At 32.7% G+C, this 23,194-nt stretch overlaps 1 protein-coding gene across 1 annotated transcript in view; it reads left to right on the top strand.

The window, feature by feature from the left end:
* LOC127708603 (golgin subfamily A member 6-like protein 7) overlaps positions 1–23,194 on the top strand; it is a 39,989-nt gene that overhangs the window by 6,215 nt on the left and 10,580 nt on the right. Inside the window, exons 4-6 of the mRNA XM_052213627.1 lie at positions 4,837–4,947; positions 6,153–6,203; positions 18,619–19,957. Of these exons, the coding sequence (XP_052069587.1) occupies positions 4,837–4,947; positions 6,153–6,203; positions 18,619–19,957 (1,501 nt within the window). The remainder of the gene's footprint in view (positions 1–4,836; positions 4,948–6,152; positions 6,204–18,618; positions 19,958–23,194) is intronic.

The following is a 23,194-nucleotide window of genomic DNA, read 5'->3' as shown; positions in this document are numbered from 1 at the left end:
GCAAAAATGATCAGCAAGACATGATCTTGAAATAAGCTGACAGGGCCTTAATTTTTTGGTCGATTCTTAAGTGGAGTTATTGCACCTAAATGATGATTTTGTCCAATTTTTTGTGTTTGCTTATTATCTTGAAAACTATTAATGATAACAAGAAAGTTTATATAGAAAAATGATCAGCAGGAAATGTTTTTTTGTACTTTAAAATTAAACTTATATAAATACCATAATACAAGGGTTTTTGTTCTTAATTATATTCATTAAAATTCTGAAGCTGTATTTAATAAATATATGTGAAACTGAAATATTGTGGTTTTTGTCGAGCTTGGAATTTTGTCGCAGAAAGCTCGACATAGGGATAGTGATCCGGCGGCGGCGTTAGCTCACTTCTTAAAAGCTTTATATTTTGGAAGGTGGAAGGTCTGGATGCTTCATACTTTGTATATGGCTGCCTCATGTTACGAAGTTTCCGTCAGTCACATGTCCAATGTCCTTGACCTCATTTTCATGGTTCAGTGACTACTTGAAAAAAAAGTTAAGATTTTTTGTAATGTTAAATTCTCTCTTATTATAAGTAATAGGATAACTATATTTGGTATGTGCGTACCTTGCAAGGTCCTCATGCCCGTCAGACAGTTTTCACTTGACCTCAACCTCATTTCATGGATCAGTGAACAAGGTTAAGTTTTGGTGGTCAAGTCCATATCGCAGATACTATAAGCAATAGGTCTAGTATATTCAGTGTATGGAAGGACTGTAAGGTGTACATGTCCAACTGGCAGGTGTCATCTGACCTTGACCTCATTTTCATGGTTCAGTGGTTATAGTTAAGTTTTTGTGTTTTGGTCTGTTTTTCTTATACTGTATGCAATAGGTCTACTATATTTGGTGTATGGAATGATTGTAAGGTGTACATCGTAACATGTCTAGCGGGCAGGTGTCATCTGACCTTGACCTCATTTTCATGGTTCAGTGGTCAAAGTTAAGTTTTTGAGTTTTGGTCTTTTTTTCTAATACTATATGCAATAGTTCAACTATATTTGGTGTATGGAAATATTTTATGATCTTTTTGTCAGTCACGCAGGTTTTATTTGACCTTGACCTCATTTTCAAGGTTCATTGCTCAGTGTTAAGTTTTTGTGTTTTAGTCTGTTTTTCTTAAACTATAAGCAATAGGTCAACTATATTTGTTGGAAGAATTGTTAGCTGTACATGCCTGCCTAGCATGGTTCATCTGACCTTGACCTCATTTTCATGGTTCATTGGTCAATGTTTAGTTTACTTGGTTAATGTTAAGTTTATGTGACAGTTGTAATAAAGCTTTATATTTAGGACTATCAACATAATATCAATGATTAGTAAAGAAGGCGAGACATTTCAGCGTGTGCACTCTTGTCTTGTAAAGGTAAAAGAAACTTATTGAAAATGGTTCTCGTGTGAAATGCATTTACAACTATGTACTGGCTTCCGAAGCTGCATAAAACTCCATACAAATATAGATTTATTTTGTCAAAAATTCGTAGGAAGTACTTGATAAATTGCATGCTTATATTGGTGATTTCGAATCTGTTCAAAGCAATGATTTTTCTACCCTATATACCACGTTGCCTCATAATCTTATTAAGAAAAAATTCACAAACCTGATTAAATGGGCATTTAAAAAGTCGGAATGTGAATATATATGTTCAAACTCTTTTAGGTCATTTTTTTAGTAACAACAAACAAAAGAACTATGTCAATTGGACCTGCTTTGATACTATAACTGCCCTTGAATTTTTACTAGATAACATTTTTGTTCGCTATGGAGATTCCGTATATCGTCAGGTTATCAGAATTCCCATGGGGACTAATTGTGCACCACTTATTGCGGACCTGTTTCTGTATTGTTATGAGTTACAATTTATGACTAAAATCAGCAAAGAACCATCGAAACAACATCTGATTCAAAAATTTAAATACACTTTAGATATTTAGATGATATATTGGCTCTCAATAATAACGACTTCAGTATGTACACTAAAGAGATTTATCCTGCCGAACTGACTTCAAATAAAGCTAATACTAACAATGAACACTGCCCTTTCCTGGATCTTGATATCTTTATCTTTAACAGGAAGCTTAATACCAAAATTTATGATAAAAGTGATGATTTTTCATTTCCTACTGTTAATTATCCATTTTTAGATGTGACGTTCCCTTGTCACCATCTTATGGTGTTTATATATCTCAACTTGTTCGATTCGCTCGTGTATGTTACAACATATTTGATTTCAACGAAAGAAATCTCTGTATTACTGAAAAGTTATTACACCAGGGTTTTCGATATCACAAACTAGTCAAAACATTTACTAAATTTTATCATCGGTACAAGAACATCATTCGTAAATATAAATCAACATGCAGACATCTTATACATTCAGGTATTTCACATCCAATATTTTATGGTAATATTCTTTACAAAGCACAAAAATGTCGGCATTCACCTCAAAGTAGACTCTAGTATGTTTTTTAATTTTAGTTCATTTATATGTTTTGGAGTTTAATGTGACGTCCATTTTCACTGAACTAGCACACAATTTTATTTAGGGGCCAGCTGTGGACCACCTCCGGGTGCTGGATTTTCTCGCTGGACACTATCCACATTTATTTGTACATAAATTAGGCCGTTAGTTTTCTTGTTTGAATTGAAAAGCATCTAATCATGTACACCTTTGCATATGTGTATTGCATAGTAAATAAAAAGCACATATTCTATTTGCAAGAAAATATTTTTTTCTATATACCGTAATAATATTTTAAAGTAATTTTAAATCTAATTTCAAATTGTTAATAGCCTCAGCTTAAAAAAATTCTAAAAATGAAGTTAATTTTCTGAAAGTATTTTTTTAAGGGGAAAACACAGGTTGAAGTGAGCAGCCATCATTACCCTTATATCTGTCTGTGACATTAAAACTAACATAGAGTGGGGGGGGGGGGGGAATTATAATACAATATCAGCGACAGTTTTATTTCTGAAAAAAAGCAAGAATTTAGTGTCCAATGGCAAATAAATTGCTATGTCTGACAAAAGTGTGTTGAAAATGTCAATCTTAAAGTTTCAAATTCAATCTGATTAAAATTTTGAATTTTCTAGTCATTTCTATTTCAATTCTATCAAAACATGACAATATAACTGTTTCCATGCCCTCATTCTGACAGCTGAAAATGTATACTTTGAATAATAATATTGGCTTTTACTGCATTTTAATGTTGAAATTATTTCTGGAAATCAGCAACATTAAGTATCCTTTATTATTTATTATACATATTTATAGGTTAGTGAAGTAGATACTGGGCATTAAAAGATTTAAGGATGTTCGCTACTCTGTTTCAAAATAACAAGGTTTTTAAAAGACTGTTATAAATTGTTAGTTTATAAATTAATGAACTAAAAAAGCAGAAAAAAATGAAGGGTCAATGTGCTTGTTTTCGAGATATTGGCCATTGAAAATTTGGCGGGAAATAATTCTCTCTAGACTTTTCATACATTTAACATTGGCACCCTTTTCTTTCAAAAATTATAAAAAAATAACAAGGATTTTATAGGATTTTCAAATATGGCTTTTTAGACTATATGTAATAAAATTATGAAAAGAAAAGTAGGGGTTAGTGGGGGAAATTTTTTCATGGCACTACATAGATAAAACCAGAGGATTCCGAATAACTGGCAAAAATTAAAAAACAAGAGTAGCGAACATCCTTAAAGAGTCAAATGTCTTTGGCAAATTTCCGATGTACAGTCGACTCTTGTTATCTCGAAGTCAGGCGGACCAGAGAAATATTTCGAGATACACGTAGTTTGACTCAACCGAAAACTGGAAGTTTGACAGACCAAGGGACACAACTCTTGCTTAGCTTGGTAAAGCTATAATAAATCCGGATGAATATGGGAAGGGGATCGATATTCTGGTATCAGATTGATGTATTTGTATGTCATGGTCTTTCATTATTATAATAATATTATTTTTACTTATTCAATTGTTTCAGTTAAATTCTTTTCCTATGGCTTTTGAGAGAGTAATTTCCAGTCGATCTAAGTGTTATTTAGGTCATTTAAAGTTGACAATATTGTTTATTCTCGGTTACAAGAGATTTTAGAAAATTTAGATTTCTCTTCATTTTCTTTCATCTCACTCTTTCCTTTCAAAAGAAAATACAACAAGATTAAAGGCGCAGATTGAGTAGTTTTTAGGTGATCACCAACGGAAGTCCTAATCCCCACTTTATACACATTTAAGCTCATCAGTGTAAATCACGATTAATTGTTTTTGTAAACATTTTAAATACTTTTTCATGAACATTAATAATGTATCACTAATTATTTATAAATTTTTATAAAAGATAATCTTAGGTAAACACTCGTGGAAATAGCATGTCATAAATCAATACAGTGGTCAGTGACCGGAAATTTAATTACACGTGTATTGTCAGATTAACTCTTCAAACCATTTAAATCCCAGAGGTCATTTTGACATATGTGTATTAGTTCGAGATAAATAATGAATTTTGAATGCTTTTGTTAACCTTGAGACGGTAGATTTAGTTCGACTCAACCGAAATTTCGACTCATCAGGAGTCGAAATACATACATTTATATGAAACAAAGTTCGGGACCATGTGAAAACTTCGACTCATCCGAAATTTCGAGTCAACCGAGTTCGAGACAACGAGAGTTAACTGTATTTTTGAATACAATGCAACAACAATATAGAGCATAATATTGAAATTATCTCCCCTTGAATGACTTGGAAGGAGATAGGTTGTTTTAAATGTTAATTTAAAAATTTTCTTAATTTGCAGATTGGTCATCATTACCACCAGTAGAGAAAAATAACCACAAAAACTTTTTAGAGGAGAATTATTCGCCTGAAGATTTGCAGTTGGCTTATGATGAATACTTTGCCAGACATGGTAACATTTTGATATTTATTTTCAGGTCAATCTTTGGTTTTCTCTAAAATCATAGTTGTGTCATACTCTTTGTTCTTTCTTGTAAATTCAACTAACTGATTTGCTTCTCAGGAATAGTTTTCAGGAATAAAAAAAAATCATAAATTTTTCTGTTTGGTTCAGTCGTTTTTATTGACATTGAGTAGGACAATTGTTGTCCTAATTATGGGAAGGTATCAATCAAGTCTAAACTGTAAAGGAGGAGGTATGATGAAAGCCATTATCTGGCCCCTGAAATGCAAAAAACAGTAAAATTCATGTGTCCTTTTAAATTATATTTACCTAACTAATGAATAGGATGATATACTAAAAATCACCATTTTATACATTGTTTTTCATAAAGTTAGATATGAACCATGGCCTTACCAATAAAGATCTTTTACCTACACTAATCATCTTTGTGTAGATTTCTTTTATAAAATATATTTTTGCTAACCCTTGAAAGCCTTGCCTTATATCTAAATATTAATGACAAGATCTCAAAATAAGGCTATATCGGCAGTTTAAGAGTTTTGCATCAAAAGCAAGAAGTTTTGACCTTTAATGCAAATAGGTAGATATGATTCAAAAATATAAATACTGATATTTGACCAGACTAAAGTCTTAGGAAAATCTGAAGGCTACTATTTGATAGATATAAAATACTTTTTGATTTTTGAATCCAAGGTGGAAACCTGGCCTTAACATACTTTCTACTTTACTTCATAGTGTGACAATCAACTATTGTTAAAGTTATTGTATGATCTTATTGAAAAGTATGATACCATGCTGGACTCATTTGATTTTTTTACAAAAACAGTTTTAATTGAAAATTAAGTGGAGTTTCAGCAATAAAATGCATCTTTAGTACTACATATTTGTTTTCAAGTTTGAAACAATTTTTTTGTGTTTGGTTTTTGCGAAAGTGTGATTATAATTTTCATTCTGTGATTATTATGGGATTTACAATTGGGTATATGATTGAATGCTTATTCAGTTGAAAATATATGTCGATAAAGGGTAAATTCATTACAATTTTAATAAAAAAAATTGCCTATTCCTGAGAGGACACTGAGAAACAAGTTATTTTATTTCATGGATTTTTAAATGAATGGTAGGTTTTGGTTAATTTTATGCATCAGTTGTGCCTATATATTTAACTAATGAGAAATTTTTTTTTATTTTAGGAAGAATACCTGCTTTAAGAGACTTTAGAGTTTTCATTCTACAGTGGCAAGGTAGGCCAAGGAAGAATTGTCTAGGTACTGTTTGTCTAATGAATTATCTCCCTTGTTATGCCTTATTTGATCCAAAATATGGCACAGATATGAAAACAATCGTACAAAGTTCGTAACTTGGCATGGTAACAATTCAGTGGTGTTCTGAAAATAAAGATTTCACCTTGTATAGCAAACAAAAGCATGATTTGAACTATAGTAAATTTAAAAAAAAAACTTTCAATATACCTGGTTTTTATATGCCTAGCTCTTTCATACAACTGCAAATTTTTATACGACCGCAAACAAATTTGCTATCATGTTGGCATCAGCCTTGTCGTCGTCCAAAATCATTTTAGTTCGCAGACAATAACTTGAGTATAAGTGTATGGATCTCTATGAAATTTAAGCACAAGGTTCCATACCATAATAGGAAGGTTTGGATTGATTTAGGGGTAATGTCATAGCTGTTTTGTGATAATGGGCCAAAAACAAGCATTTTTCTGGTTCGCAGACAATAACTTGAGTATAAGTGTATGGATCACTATGAAATTTTAGCACAAGCTTCCATACCACAATAGGAAGATTGGGATTGTTTTTTGGGGTTATTGTCATAGCTGTTGAGTGAATAGGGGCCAAAAAGGGGCCGAAAACAAGCATTTTTCTTGTTTCAGGACAATAACTTGTGTATCAGTGTATGGATCTCTATGAAATTTCACCACAAGGTTCCATACTTCAACAGGAAAGTTGGGATTGATTTTGGGGGTCATGGCCAAAACCGTTAAGGAGTTAGGGGCCAAAAAAACTAGGATTTTCTAGTTTCCAGACAATAACTTCCGTATAAGTCTATGGATTGCTATTTAATTGTGCCACAAGGTAATATACCATAAAAGGAAGGTTGGGATTGATTTTAGGGGTTATGACCCTTGCGGTTTAGAAAAAGGGGCCAAAAACAATACTTTTGTAATACTTTGTATAAATTGCTTATTTCTTGACCAATTTTAATGGGGTTTAATTCAAAGTCTTGAATTTTTGGTGTTTTTTAAAGGCAGTGCTTTAATGCCTTTCTAGTTGCCGGGTTAATCCTTCCTTCCGCGATATCCAACTTATCAACGTGGGGGGTCATTAGACTCCAAGTAGATCCGGAAATGTTGAATTCTCTCCTCTTCTTATTGCGATATAAAATGTTTTTTGTTTCATTTCATTTACATTGGGAAATAGAGAAACGATCATTGTGTTTTGTTAGTTTTTTAAAACTTTTGATATATTAGTATTTTGCATTATAAGCAGTCAACCGATTGACAAACTAGAATTATTTGAATTCCGTGTGGAAAGAGCTCGGGTTAATTTCGAGTGTTATCTGCAATCTAGATGTTTATAAATCATTTCAGTCGTTGATATAATAATTAAAGGTCGACTGAACATGAATTATATTATACAATTTAAAGCGCATTTCTGTTTATGCACGTGAACCCGTCTAACGTTATTTTTGCAGTTATATAAAGTAGCAAATTATCGTTCCTGAATAGGTGGCGCCGTGGTTAGCGGATCCTGTTCCTCTACTTCCGGTTTCTGCACTGTGCAACTATTTCAGTTATATTTTTAATTAACGATGCCAAGTACTTGTTGTTGTGTACCTGGATGTCATTTAAGAGGAGGACATGCATTTCCAAATGACTTAAAAAGAAGGAAAAGTTGGATCAACGCCATGGCCCATACGCAGATTGGACGAGAACACGATGATATCGTGGAGTCCATCTCAATCAGCTGTTGTTTGCAAGGCACGTTTTACTGAAAAAGACTATGTGCAGGAAACTATTCATGGTAAAACTCTATTTTCTTTGTGAAATATATAGTTATATATGTAATCGCCATGCGAATAAACCAAAGTCTGTTTACAACCGCAATTGTCGTTTTAGAATAAAAGGGGGTGGGTAATTCAAGACGTCATAATTTTTTGGATTACGATTCAATGTGATCTGTTTGAGATTTTTTGGTGATTGCTACAATTATAATGATTCCTTACAAGAGGTATATCATACTGAGAATTATTTAAGCAGTAATTATGCTAATGTAGTAATGACAGGAATGCATAAGCTATGCCTCATAGACTTTCTTGAAAAATATCAATGACAATGTTAACAGGAACAAAACAATGACATGCTCTCATCTATATTATAGTTATTTAGGTACAAACAATGTACGTTTGTTGCATAAGTCTCTCATTGTTTGTCCTTTGGATTTACATAACATACATTGAATCAGGCAAACATAGTTTCATCCAGATTGTAATGAATAAATCTAGTTAATATTTCGCCAGGTAGTACAAAGTATACATTGCTAATGGAAGTTCATTTAATTATAAAAAAAATAATGTTTTATAACCTTTTTCAGGGCGCAAACCCACCATACAGAGACGTAAGTCTACTGCAATTCCCAGCCTATTTTCCTGGACTAAGCAAGAGACTGAATCGTCCGCAAAAAGAAAAATCAGGGCAGTTTCCTGTGAAAACAAAAGAACTGAACTTGATGAATATTGTAGTAGAAATCTAGAGGAAAGTTTTGATTGTAAAGTTGGTTTTCCTGAAGAAGTCATTCATACTGCAGAAAGGATTTATGACTGTCCACCACCAACTGCCAAGCTAATGTTGAGCTTCACAGATAGAATTACGCAAACACCATCAATGCCTATGTTTTCAGCAGAGAATTTTGAAATGAAGACACGTGACACAGCCATGCATTTTTATACCGGTTTAGAGTTGTATACTAAATTTTTATTTGTTTTGACCACACTTGGTCCAGCAGCACATTGTTTGAGATACATATATTTTCAAATTGATAGGGTGTCAGTTGAAAATCAGTTTTTTTATGACTTTGATGAAATTGAGGCATCATACAACCAACTTTGAACTGTCTAGATTCTAGATTGAATCTAGTGTTAAGAATATTGTGTATACATGGATTGTTTTTATGTCTAAACAGTGGTGTGAGGCTAACACTTGGCCATCTAGTGGTTTAGTCAGGTATTATTCACCATCCAACTTCAAATTAAAGTTTCCTACGACTTGGATTATTATTGACAGCACAGAATATCCCGTGATAAAACCTAAAGCTCCTAGAGCTCAGGCAACCTTTTCATCAAATAAAAACAGAAACACTGAAAATTCTTGAATGTTCGACACCTGGTGGTTTAGTCAACTATGTCTCTATGTCACATAGAGCGAATTATTGGACTTGGCAAAACATACAAAATTCTAATAAATCCTATGAATGGAACTGAAACAAAACTTTCATCTGAAATAACATTTAGTTGTTTTATGTTGTGTAATTTTAGAACTTGTATTGTGCCAAAGGATGCATAAATAAAAGTGACGCAATGAATTTTGTTCTGATATATATATATTTACAATTACATGCACATGTAAATTGTAATGCATATAAAAATAAGGAGATGTGGTATGATATTCAGTGAGTTTATCAAACTAAAGTGGATAAGAAATGGGTTTAAGCAGTTACAGGTGTTACTGTCACCGTACAATCTCCAACAATGAGAAAAACTCGTACCCTGTAAAAAATTTCAGAGATCTTACAACTAAGTTTTGTTGTCTCACCTTGACTTTGGTGAATTTTTTATATCTGTTGATGTAAATATAAAAAAGAAGATGTGGTATGATTGCCAATGAGACAACTCTCCACACATGCACAAGAGACCAAATGACACAGAAATTAACAGCTATAGGTCACAGTACGGCCTTCAACAATGAGCAAAGCCCATACGGCACAGTCAGCTATAAAAGGCCCAGAAATGACAATGTAAAACAATTCAAACAAGAAAACTAACGGCCTATTTTATGTAAAAAAATGAACAAATATAACAAATATGCAACACATAAACAAACGACAACCACTGAATTACACTTTTATAGGCTCCTGACTTGGGACAGGCACATACATGTACATACAGAATGTGGCGGGCTTAAACATGTTAGCGGGATCCCAACCCTCCCCCTAACCTGGGACAGTGGTGTAACAGTACAATATAAGAAAGAACTATAAAAATCAGTTGAAAGAGGCTAAACTCATCAGATGGATAAATACAAATACAAGTGGACGTGGTCGGGTAGTTGTACATCCAAACAACAAAAAGACACTAAGTACAAATCTGAGAATACTCGCAGTTACTGACAGCTAGTTCAAAGCCACTAACAACTGATAAAAAAATCTTGCATCTAAGACTAAATTATCAATCCGTAAGCTCCCTTTAGAATTTTATAAATTTTAGATTTTACATTTCTGAGTTATGGGGTTTATATCCATTAAAAAAGGGGGGATTTTCCAGTTTTTGGACAACAACTCAAAAATGCTTTAAGCAGTTCACATGAAACTTTGGTGAATTATTTATAGCTATTGATGTAATCTCCCTATTGATTTTCATAAATTTTAAATATGACATTGAGAAGAAATTGAACTTTATTTGTTTATAGTCTGGCAACAGATTTATTAAGTATTGCACAACAGCACAGTGTATTGCACAACAGCAAGAAATCTTTAATTGAATATAAATTCAATTCATATAACCGATTTCAAGTTCATCGACTACATTTATTCAGAAACTATAATATGTCAAATATTAAATTACAATCCAAATTCAGACCTGTATCAAGCTTGAATATTGTGTCCATTTTTGCCCCAGCTGTTCAGGGTAGTACCTCTGCGGGTGTATCCAGCTGCGCTCAGCGAATCAGTTTATTTCTTAATTAAGAACTCCTTTTTATACGACCGCAAAAACATTTTTGTGGTCGTATATTGGTATGACGTTGGCGTCGTCGTCGTCCGAAGACACATTAGTTTTCGCACTCTAACTTTAGTTTAAGTGAATGGATCTCAATGAAATTTTAAAATAAGGTTCAATACCACAAAAGGAAAGTGGGGATTGATTTTAGGGGTTATGGTACCAACAGTTAAGGAATTGGGGGCCAAAAATAAGCATTTTTGTAACTTCCAGACATAACTTGTGTGTAAGTGTATGGATCTCTCTGACATTGTACCACAAGGTTCCATATCACAAAGGGAATGCTGGGATTGATTTTTGGGGGTAATTGCCTCCAAATTTTAGGAATTCGGGGCCAAAAAGGGGCTAAAAACAAGCATTTTTCTAGTTTCATGACAATAACTTGTGTGCAAGTCTATGGATCTCTCTGACATTGTATCACAAGGTTCCATATCACAAAGGGAATGCTGGGATTGAATTTGGGGGTAATTGCCTCCAAATTTTAGGAATTAGGGGCCAAAAAGGGGCCAAAAACAAGCATTTTTCTAGTTTCATGGCAATAACTTGTGTGTAAGTGTATGGATCTTTATGAAATTGTACTACAAGGTTCCATATCACAAAGGGAAAGCTGGAATTGAGTTTGGGGGTAATTGCCCAAAAAGTTTAGGAATTAGGGGCCAAAAATAAGCATTTTTCTAGTTTCCAGACAATAACTTGTGTTCAAGTGTATGGATCTCTCTGAAATTGTACTGCAAGGTACCGTACCACAAAGGGAATGCTGGGATTGATTTTGGGGGTATTTGCCTCCAAATTTTAGGAATTAGGGGCCAAAAAGGGGCAAAAAACAAGCATTTTTCTAGTTTCATGACAATAACTTGTGTGTAAGTCTATGAATCTCTCTGACATTGTATTACATGGTTCCATATCACAAACGGAATGCTGGGATTGATTTTGGGGGTACATGTAATTGCCTCCAAATTTTAGGAATTAGGGGCCAAAAAGGGGCAAAAAACAAGCATTTTTCTAGTTTCATGGCAATAACTTGTGTGTAAGTGTATGGATCTTTATGAAATTGTACTACAAGGTTCCATATCACAAAGGGAAAGCTGGGTTTGAGTATGGGGGTAATTGCCCTAAACGTTTAGGAATTTGGGACCAAAAAGGGGCCAAAAAACAAGCATTTTTCTAGTTTCCAGACAATAACATGTGTTCAAGTGTATGGATCTCTCTGAAATTGTACTGCAAGGTACCATACCACAAAGGGAAGGCTGGGATTGAGTTTTGGGGTGATGAATCATAAGGGGGTTCAAAAAATTTGGGGGGAGGGGATTCTTTTTCCTTTTTTTTCTTTAAAATTTTCCATTTTAAATTGGTTATTTCTGATTTATATTTAAAAGCAAATAATAATGATATGGTTTGAATAGGTAAATTAAATTTTTTTAAGTATCTTAGACCACTTTCATTCTGTGTCAGAAACCTATGCTGTGTCAAATATTTAATTACAATCCAAATTCAGTGCAGAATCAAGCTTGAATGTTGTGTTCATACTTGCTCCAACTGTTCAGGGTTCGACCTCTGCGGTCGTATCAAGCTGCGCCCCAGCGGAGCATTTTATTTCATTCATAAATTACTTTATGCTTGGAAATATAATTTTGCTTGGAGTTGAAAGAGGATTTTCTTATCCAAGGAATAGATTACCTTAGCCGTATTTGGCACAACTTTTGGGAATTTTGGGTCCTCAATGCTCTTCAACTTTGTACTTGTTTGGCTTTGTTACTATTTTGATCTGAACGTCACTGATGAGTCTTATGTAGACGAAACACACGTCTGGCGTATTAAATTATAATCCTGGTACCTTTGATTACTAATTTGACGATAAACATAGATAAAAAAGGTACAAACTGGACATAATGCACTAGTTCATAAACAAGTGAGAACAATCGCCTTCATATAGTGCTCAGAATATGACATTCATAAAACTTATTCAATATCATTAGAGAACTCTAAATCTTAAATACTGAAAGCCACCTCTGATAAGTACACTGTACTATGCAAGATAATGATATAACTGGACTTAAAATACACACAACCTGTAATTAACTGCCTTTACAGCGCTTTCGTGCTTTGATTAATATGCTGTATTTAGAATTTGGATTTTGGGCCCTCTTTTTGAATTGATCCATATTCAGGTCCAAAGGTCTAAAATTAAACTTTATTTGACTTCATCAAAAGTTGAATTATAGGTGTTCTTTGATATGCTGAATCTAACTGTGTATTTGGATTTTGGCACCTGTCTTCAAATTGGTCCACATTAAGGTCCAAAGGGTCCAAAATTAAACTTTGTTTGATTTTTAAAAAAAATCAATTCTTTGGGTTCTTTGATATGCCCAATGCAACTATGTTTTAGATTTTTGATTTTGGGCCCAGTTTTCAAACTGGTCCACATGAATGTCCAAAGTATCCAAAATTAAACTTTGTTTGATTTTAACAAAAATTGAATTCTTGGGGTTCTTTGATATTCTGAATCTAAGCAGGGTTCTTTGATATTCTGAATCTAAGCAGGGTTCTTTGATATTCTGAATCTAAGCATATAATTAGATTTTTGATTTTGAGCACAGTTTTCAAGTTGGTCCAAATTGGGGTCCAAAATTAAACTTTGTTTGATTTCAACAAAAAAAATTGGGTTCTTTGATATGCTGAATCTAACTGTGTATTTAGATTTTTGATTTTGGGTCACATCAAATTGGTCCACATTGAGGTCCAAAGGGTCAAAAACTTTTGTTTGATTTCATCAAAAATTGAATTCTTGGGGTTCTTTGATATGCTGATTCCAACCATGTATTTAGATTTTAGATATTGGACCTTAATTGGTAAATATCCAATTTTAGATTATTTAGGTACTTAGACCACTTAAAAAAAACCCAAAAAAACATGCATTATTATTATTATTTAAAAAAAATGAAATTTTTCTTTTTCTTTCTATAAAAATTACACACAATTTGAATTACATATTTACATGTGTAATTAACTAAATATTCACATTTATGAATATGGATATCAATTCATTCATGCAGCAATTACCACTTATTATAAAGAAAACAAAACATGTGGTTTTCATCAAATAACACAATTATAATTGGAAAATTTTGTATTTTCTTAGTGGTGTGGCTGATAAGCTGATTTTCAATCCATCATCATTTTGATGCGATTTCTTTGGGATAAATTTAGGACTGTATTAATGGGGAGTGATATTTTGAAGAAGAAAAAATTTAATTATTTTTGGTAAATTTTTTTAAGAACTTTGTGGTATGTTTGTTTGTTATTTGTATAAATTAATTTTCAGAATGCTATATATATATTTTTTTTTTTTTAGATGAAGCAAACCCCTTAAAAACTTATCTCATATTGTCCATTAATAAATATTTTAAATTGAGGTCCAAAGGGTCCAAAATTGAACTTTTTTTGTTGTTTGATTTCATCAAAAATTAGATTCTTGGGGTTCTATGATATGCTGAAGCTAACCGTGTATTTAGATTTTGGATATTGGACCATAATAAGTAAAAGTCCAATTTCAATTTTTCAGTTCTTTGACCACATTTATTCTGTGCCAGAAACCGTATGACGTGTAAAATATTTAATCACAATCCAAATTCAGAGCTGAATCAAGCTTGAATGTATTGTCCATCTTTGCCCCAACTGCTCAGGGTCGACCTCTGCAGTCGTATCAAGCTGCGCCTTGCGGAGCATTTTATTTTTCACTGCATTCTATTTTAATGCCTTCTACAATATTCCGTTTTATTCTTACAATAATTTCAATATGCAGATAACAAGCATATCTTGCCCTCTTGGCTTCACTGTTTTATTATCAAAAATAAAGTAGTTTTATTGTAAACAGCTTCAAAATAAATAATTATTAGTCCGCTACAGACGAAGTCGAACGGGACTTTAGGTTTACACTCCGTCCGTCTGTCTGTCCGTCTGTCTGTCCATCTGTCAGTCCGGCAAATCAGTTTTCCAGACTTTTTTTCTTCGTGCTTGAAGATATTGATTTGATATTTGGTTTATTGATTTATTGATTCATCATGACAAGTTACAGGTCAAGTTCAATTTTCACGATTTTAGCTTTTCTCTTTGTTCAGTTAAAGCCCTTTCCCTAGAATTAAATTTTTGATGAAATACTTATTAATTAGTAGATTTCTGTTCAAAGGGAAATCACTCATTTTTTAAAAGACAAAATGACATTTTGGATTTTTTCCCTTTTCTTTGGTAAATTGTTTGAAGAATTAAGTGGTAGGTTTGTTTGTCATTCTTGAAGATATTGATTTGATAATAAGTATATAGTTTTATCATGACAAGTTACAGATCAAGTTGGAATTTTGTTCCAGTCTGATAAAAAATTTTGTGCAGAGTTATGGTCTTTAGACATAGAAAATTCACTTAAATAATCAGTTTTCAACAGTTTTTATACGCCCGTTTACGGGACATATTATGGTATACCGTTGTCCGTCCGTCTGTCCGTCCGTCTGTCCGCCCGTCTGTCCGTCGTCAACATGTCGGACATTAACTCAAAAATGCTTTAACCAATTTGCATAAAACTTTGGTGAATTGTTTATATCTATTGACGTGAGCTCCCTTTCGTTTTTTATAAAATTTAGATTTTACGTTTCCAAGTTATGAGGTTTTATTCATTAAAAAAAGGGGGATTTTCCAGTTTTCTGACAATAAGTCAAGAATGCTTTCACCAACTTGCAAGAAATTGTGGTGAATTGTTTATATCTATTGACATGAGCTCCCTTTTGATTTTTATAAATTTTAGATTTTACGTTTCCGAGTTACAGGGTTTTATTCATAAAAAAAGGGGGGATTTCCCAATTTTTGGACAAAAACTCAAAAATGCTTTCAGCAATTCTTATGGAACTTTGGTGAATTGTTTGTACGTATTGATGTAAGCTCCCTTTAGAATTTTATAAATTTTACATTTTACATTTCTGAGTTATGGGGTTTTATTCATTAAAAAAAGGGGTGATTTTCCAGTTTTCGGACAAGAACTCAAAAATGCTGTCACCAATTCTCATGAAACTTGGTGAATTGTTTATATCTATTATTGTAAGCTCTCTTTTTATTTTCATAAATTTCTAATATGACATTGAGAATTAATTGAACTTTATTTGTTTATAGTCTGACAACAGATTTACTAAGTATTGCACAACAGCAAGAAATCTTTAATTGAATATAAATTCAATTCATATAACCAATTTCAAGTTCTTTGACTACATTTATTCAGAAACCTATAATATGTCAAATATTTAAACAATCCAAATTCAGACCTGAATCAAGCTTGAATATTGTGTCCATTTTTGCCCCAACTGTTCAGGGTTGGACCTCTGCGGGCGTATCTAGCTGCGCTCAGCGAAGCAGTTCATTTTCGTTATGCTTGAAGATTTTGACTTGATAATTTATGTAGTTTACACCATGACAAGTTATAGATCAAGTTAGAATTTCGTTCCATTACAATGAATTTGTAACCGGTAGGGGACTATGTATTGCCATGCAATACTCACAGAATGCTTGTTTAGATTTGATATTACTTTGTTGGACAATTCATTTTCTTTCTTTATAAATGAATTTCTGTGTATTCTATGTGCCATTTTGAATATATCATATGCTTGGCCAAAAAAAGGTCGAAATATGCATAATTTACATTTAATAAAAAAAAATTATAACTTTTTGGTTATTTAATCACTAGCTAGAAATTTGCTCAAGGAGGGACAAATAAATGCTTATGTGACATGTTGTGATGCCAAATAAATTTTTGAACATTTTATTTCTCCAACGGAGGACAGATTTGAAATTGGCATATTTACACAAGGTTTAATATTTTAAAATGTAAAAAAACTTGAAGATTTCCTCATTATACGCCCGTTTACGGGACATATTATGGTATACTTGTCCGTATGTCCGTCCGTCGTCAACATGTCGGACATTAACCAACTTGCAAGAAATTGTGGTGAATTGTTTATATCTATTGACATGAGCTCCCTTTCGATTTTTATATATTTTAGATTTTATGTTTCCGAATTACAGGGTTTTATTCATAAAAAAAGGGGGATTTTCCAGTTTTCTGACAAAAAATCAAAAAGGCTTTCAGCAGTTCTTATGAAACTTTGGTGAATTGTTTATATTTATTGATGTAAGCTCCATTTAGAATTTTATAAATTTTACATTTTACATTTCTGAGTTATGGGGTTTTATTCATTAAAAAAGGGGGGATTTTCCAGTTTTCGGACAAGAACTCAAAAATGCTGTCACCAATTCTCATGAAACTTTGGTGAATTGTTTATATCTATTGTTGTAAGCTCCCTTTACATTTTCATAAATTTCTAATATGACATTGAGAATTAATTGAACTTTAATTGTTGATAGTCTGACAACAGATTTACTAAGTATTGCGCAACAGCACAGTGTATTGCACAACAGCAAGAAATCTTTAATTGAATATAAATTCAATTCATATAACCAATTTCAAGTTCTTTGACTACATTTATTCAGAAACCTATAATATGTCAAATATTTAATACAATCCAAATTCAGACCTGTATCAAGCTTGAATATTGTGTCCATTTTTGCCCCAACTGTTCAGGGTTGGACCTCTGCGGGCGTATCCAGCTGCGCTCAGCAAAGCAGTTTATGTTGACTTCTGCATTTGACGTCATTTTCATTGTTTATTGCATAATAAAAACGTTAAATCTTTATGATTAAGTAATTTTTTTTGTTACTATAAGTAAGGTTAACAGGTTAACTGAACTTGGTTTGTGGAATTATGGTAAAATTTAAATTCCGGTGTATCATGACTTGTTTTAATTGTTATTGATCAACAATAAGTTATTGCGGTTAGGTCAGTTTCTAAGTTTTAATAGGAAATAGGTCAACTATATTTGTTTAATGAAAATATTGTGATGTGTACATATTCCTCTAGTAGATCTGACAGGGGTCTAGTGACCTTTACTTCATTTTCTTGGTTCATTGATCAGCATTTCGATTTTAGGCTTAGCTCAGTTTCTAAATTACAATTGGTAAAAAAATCAACTATATTTGGTCTACCAAGGTTTCCATGCATGTCTTACAGGGTTAACTTGACATTGATCATTTTAATGGTTTATTGGTGAGGTCAGTTTTTAAATTACTTTATGTGTTAGACCTAATATTCCTAGATTGTTATATGATAATCAGACTACAATGCCCCTTTGTAACTTTGATACATGCAGTTTAATATTGATCTCACAAATTTGCTACATATTATTTAGCCATAATCAATCAAGAAAGAAAGACATTTCTGAGTTGTCCATTCTTGTAAATATAAACTATTGTTTTTTGTATCCAGATAAAAGATATTAATTTTGATCGGTAAAAAGATTACTGCAGCAACCCTTAGATATTCAAGTAAAGGTTAATTATATTCTTAATTTTAAGCATAAAAAGTAAAACGTTTAAGACATTTTTCCTTAGACAGATTGTTAGGTTTGGGAATTTTTTAAATAATACAACTAAAATTGAATAAACTGTTCGATGATATTTTGACTATATTTATGTAGATGTAAAGCATTCTTTAAATTATACCCAATGAGGTCTTGTTTATTGTTATATAGGATATTTTATTTATTTCAGTGGAAATGCACCAGAAAAACATAGACCTAGAATCAGACAACAGTAATCTGAATCTTAACCAAGAGAACTTTAGAATGGCTTTAGATCATGCTGTACATGTGTCTACAGAACAACAAAACCAACTACAGAATCTGATAACAGACCGTCTGAACTTACAGAGAAGATTTGAACAGGCTATAGATACTGCTGGACAGTTAAATACAATTAATCAACAACATGTTACTAATAATGGTCTTTTGCAAAATACGTGTGCAAGGCTCATTGGAGAAAATAATCAAGTAAATACCAGATGTAATAGGTTACAACAAGATAATAGAAGAAAGGATATGCAGAATGCTGTTCTTGACAAAGAAAATGTTCACTTAAGTGTGGAAGTAGCTGAAAAAGACACTACCATAAAACAGAAAGACACTACCATAAAACAGAAAGACACTTCCATAAAACAGAAAGACATTACCATAGAACATCTGACATCACAGAATGAACAGAAAGATTCTAGCATAGAACATCTGACATCACAGAATGAACAGAAAGATTCTAGCATAGAACATCTGACATCACAGAATGAACAGAAAGATTCTAGCATAGAACATCTGACATCACAGAATGAACAGAAAGATTCTAGCATAGAACATCTGACATCACAGAATGAACATCTGACATCACAGAATGAACAGAAAGATTCTAGCATAGAACATCTGACATCACAGAATGAACATCTGACATCACAGAATGAACAGAAAGATTCTAGCATAGAACATCTGACATCACAGAATGAACATCTGACATCACAGAATGAACATCTGACATCACAGAATGAACATCTGACATCACAGAATGAACAGAAAGATTCTAGCATAGAACATCTGACATCACAGAATGAACAGAAAGATTCTAGCATAGAACATCTGACATCACAGAATGAACAGAAAGATTCTATCATAGACAAGAAAGATATGAATATTGCCGAACTCTCTGTGCAGAACAAGGAAAAAGATGGTAAAATAAAAGACATGAAGTGCATGAACAAAAAACTTAATAGTGATCTCCAAGTAAAACAAGAACTGTGTGATGAAAAAGATAGGCAGCTTAAAAAGCAATGTCTAGTCACTGATGGACTACATCACGAAATGAGTGCTACAAGTGAAAGACTAGCTAATCTAGAAAAAGGTCTAGAGAGCAAAAAAGATGAAATAGAAAGATTGAGAAGTGACAATTTGAGTCAGAATAAACATATCAGTGAACAAGATAAAATGATCAGGGATTTAAATGATAAGGCACAATCTCAGGACAAAGTAAACCAAGATCTGTTTCAACAGTTACAGGAGTTAAAAATGATGTAAGTACATGTACATTTGAATGTGTGAAGTATATAAGGTATATTTTGTAAGTCTGTTAAATGAGTTTAATTATACCTCAATCTAACAAAACGGGGAAATCTAGATTTGAACTCTTTAGATTTCTTTGTCATTTTTTTATATAGTAGTGCTGTACTAGTATTATAAAAAGAAATAATGTCCACCATTTTCAAAGTTGTATTTCATATATTGGAAGCAGAAAGGTGTACTAAATCTTAAAAACGAAAGTGCATTACATGTGCAACATACATACCTTGTAATCATGGTAATAGGGAAAAAGTTGCATTGTGGAAGGTCTAATCATAAAAATGTTGATAAACTCTTTAATTTTGACAATTAAATCAAAGATTAACATTATTAATGTGTTTTGAATTGGTGTACTTTTTAATGTACTGGATTAAATTCCATCAATTTGACACAAACATATCTTCTTCATTACCACAGGTTGATTCTATTATAACGGACCTTGAGTTTCTGACTGAATTTTGTAGAACTCTTGTTTTCTTTGTTATTTCGCTTTAAAACAAGACAATAGAAGGAAGGATGACTACTCACAAAAATATCAGAACTCGGCAATATGTTGGTTTATATATCCCAATGCAGGTGGCTCATAAGTGGTTGTGACTAATTAAGTCTTTTGTTTGTTTAGGAATTTGATATTGGTGGCTGATTTTTATATAACCGCAAAATATTTTTTGCGTCGTATAATGCTATGATGTCGTCGTCGTCCGAAGAAACATTTGGTTCCGGAGAATAACTTTAGTTTAAGTGAATGGATTTCTATGAAAAAAAAAGGAAGGTTGGGATTGATTTTGGGGGTGATGGTACCAAAAGTTTAGGAATTAGGGGCCAAAAAGGGGCCAAAAACAAGCATTTTTGTGTGTAAGTGTATGGATCTCTCTGAAATTGTACCACAAGGTTCCATATCACAAAGGGAAGGCTGGGATTGAATTTGGGGTTAATTGCTCCAAACGTTCAGGAATTAGGGGCAAAAAAGGGGCCAAAAACAAGCATTTTTCTAGTTTCCAGACAAAAACGAGTGTTTAAGTGTATAGATCTCTCTAAAATTGTACTACATGGTTCCATACCATAAAGAGAAGGCTGGAGTTTGGGGGTAATTACTCCAAAAGGGGGGGTGGGGGGTTCAAAAAGTTAGGGGGGTTTTTTTTCCATTTTTTTTTGGGGGGGGGTTTATTTTTTTTCTTCAATTTTTTTGAAATTTCAAATTTTTGAAATCTTCAATTGCACAGTATTGCGCAATAGCACAGTATTGTACAATAGCACAGTATTGCACAATAGCACACTATTGTGCAATAGCAAGAAATCTTCAATTGCACAGTATTGCGCAATAGCACAGTATTGTGCAATATCACAGTATTGCGCAATAGCAAGAAATCTTCAATTGCACAATAGCACAGTGTTGCGCAATAGCAAGAAATCTTCAACTGCACAGTATTACGCAATAGCAAGAAATCTTCAATAGCACAGTATTGCGCAATAGCACAGTATTATACAATAGCACAGTATTGCACAATAGCACAGTATTGTGCAATAGCAAGAAATCTTCAATTGCACAGTATTGCGCAATAGCACAGTATTGTGCAATATCACAGTATTGCGCAATAGCAAGAAATCTTCAATTGCACAATAGCACAGTGTTTTGCAACAGCAAGAAATCTTCAACTGCACAGTATTACACAATAGCAAGAAATCTTCAATTGCACAGTATTGCGCAATAGCAAAAAATCTTCAATTGCACAGTATTGCTCAATAGCAAGAAATCTTCAATTGCACAGTATTGCACAATAGCTTGAAATCTTCAATTGCACAGTATTGCTCAATAGCAAGAAATTTTCAATTGAAAACAAATATAGTGTACAAATGTTTTAACCAATTTCGATAGGATTAATTAAGTCTTTAATTTTTGGGGGTTCTAACATTGTATATTTTTTTGGGATATTGGGCCCCATTTTTAAATTGGTCTACATTGAGGTCAAAAGGGTCCAAAATTAAACTTTGTTTGATTTCATCAAAAACTGAATTATTGCGGCTGTATGATTGCTGAATCTTATTGTGCATTTAGATTTTTATTTTGGGCCCTGTTTTCAAATTAGTTCATATTAAGGTTTGAAGGGTCAAAAATTAAACTTTTTTTACTAGTCCCCTAGCGACGAAGTCGAAGGGGACTTTAGGTTAGCACTCCGTCCGTCTGTCTGTCAGTCCGTCTGCCCATCCGTCAGTCCGGCAAATCAGCTTTCCACACTTTTTTTCTTCGTTCTTGAAGATATTGATTTGATATTTGGTATATAGTTTTATCATGACAAGTTATAGATCAAGTTTGAATTTTGTTCCGGTCTGATGATTTAGTCCAGAGTTATCATGGTCCATATCTAATGTTAGAGTACTACATTTTGTATGTTAAACCATATTTCTGTACAAAGAGAGATAACTCATTTTTTTAAAGACATTCTTTGGTTAATTGTTTGAAGTGTTTTTATACGCCTTTTTACGGGACGTATTATGGTATACCGTTGTCCTTTTGTCCGTCCGTCTGTCCATCGTCAACATGTCGGACATTAACTCAAAAACGCTTTAACCAATTTGCATAAAACTTTGGTGAATTGTTTATATCTATTGACGTGAGCTCCCTTTCGTTTTTTATAAATTTTAAATTGTACGTTTCCGAGTTATGGGGTTTTATTCATTAAAAAAAAAGGGGGATTTTTCAGTTTTCGGACAATAACTCAAGAATGCTTTCACCAAATTGCAAGAAATTGTGGTGAATTGTTTATATCTATTGACATGAGCTCCCTTTCGATTTTTATAAATTTTAGATTTTACGTTTCCGAGTTACAGGGTTTTATTCATAAAAAAGGGGGATTTTCCAGTTTTCAGACAAAAACTCAAAAAATGCTTTCAGCAGTTCTTATGAAACTTTGGTGAATTGTTTATATCTAATGATGTAAGCTCAATTCAAATTCAAATATAAATTCAATTCATATAACCAATTTCAAGTTCTTTGACTACAATTATTCAGAAACCTATAATATGTCGAATATTTAATTACAATCCAAATTCAGACCTGTATCAAGCTTGAATATTGTGTCCATTTTTGCCCCAACTGTTCAGGGTTGGACCTCTGCGGGCGTATCCAGCTGCGCTCAGCGAAGCAGTTTATTTATTTTGTATAAAAAAACTAATTGTCTGAATGCTATATA

Source organism: Mytilus californianus, unplaced genomic scaffold (assembly GCF_021869535.1).
Source record: "Mytilus californianus isolate M0D057914Y unplaced genomic scaffold, xbMytCali1.0.p SCAF_7, whole genome shotgun sequence".
Classification (NCBI taxonomy): domain Eukaryota; kingdom Metazoa; phylum Mollusca; class Bivalvia; order Mytilida; family Mytilidae; genus Mytilus; species Mytilus californianus.
The sequence above is the reverse complement of the archived record's forward strand: the minus strand, read 5'-3'. Positions and strand labels throughout refer to the sequence as shown.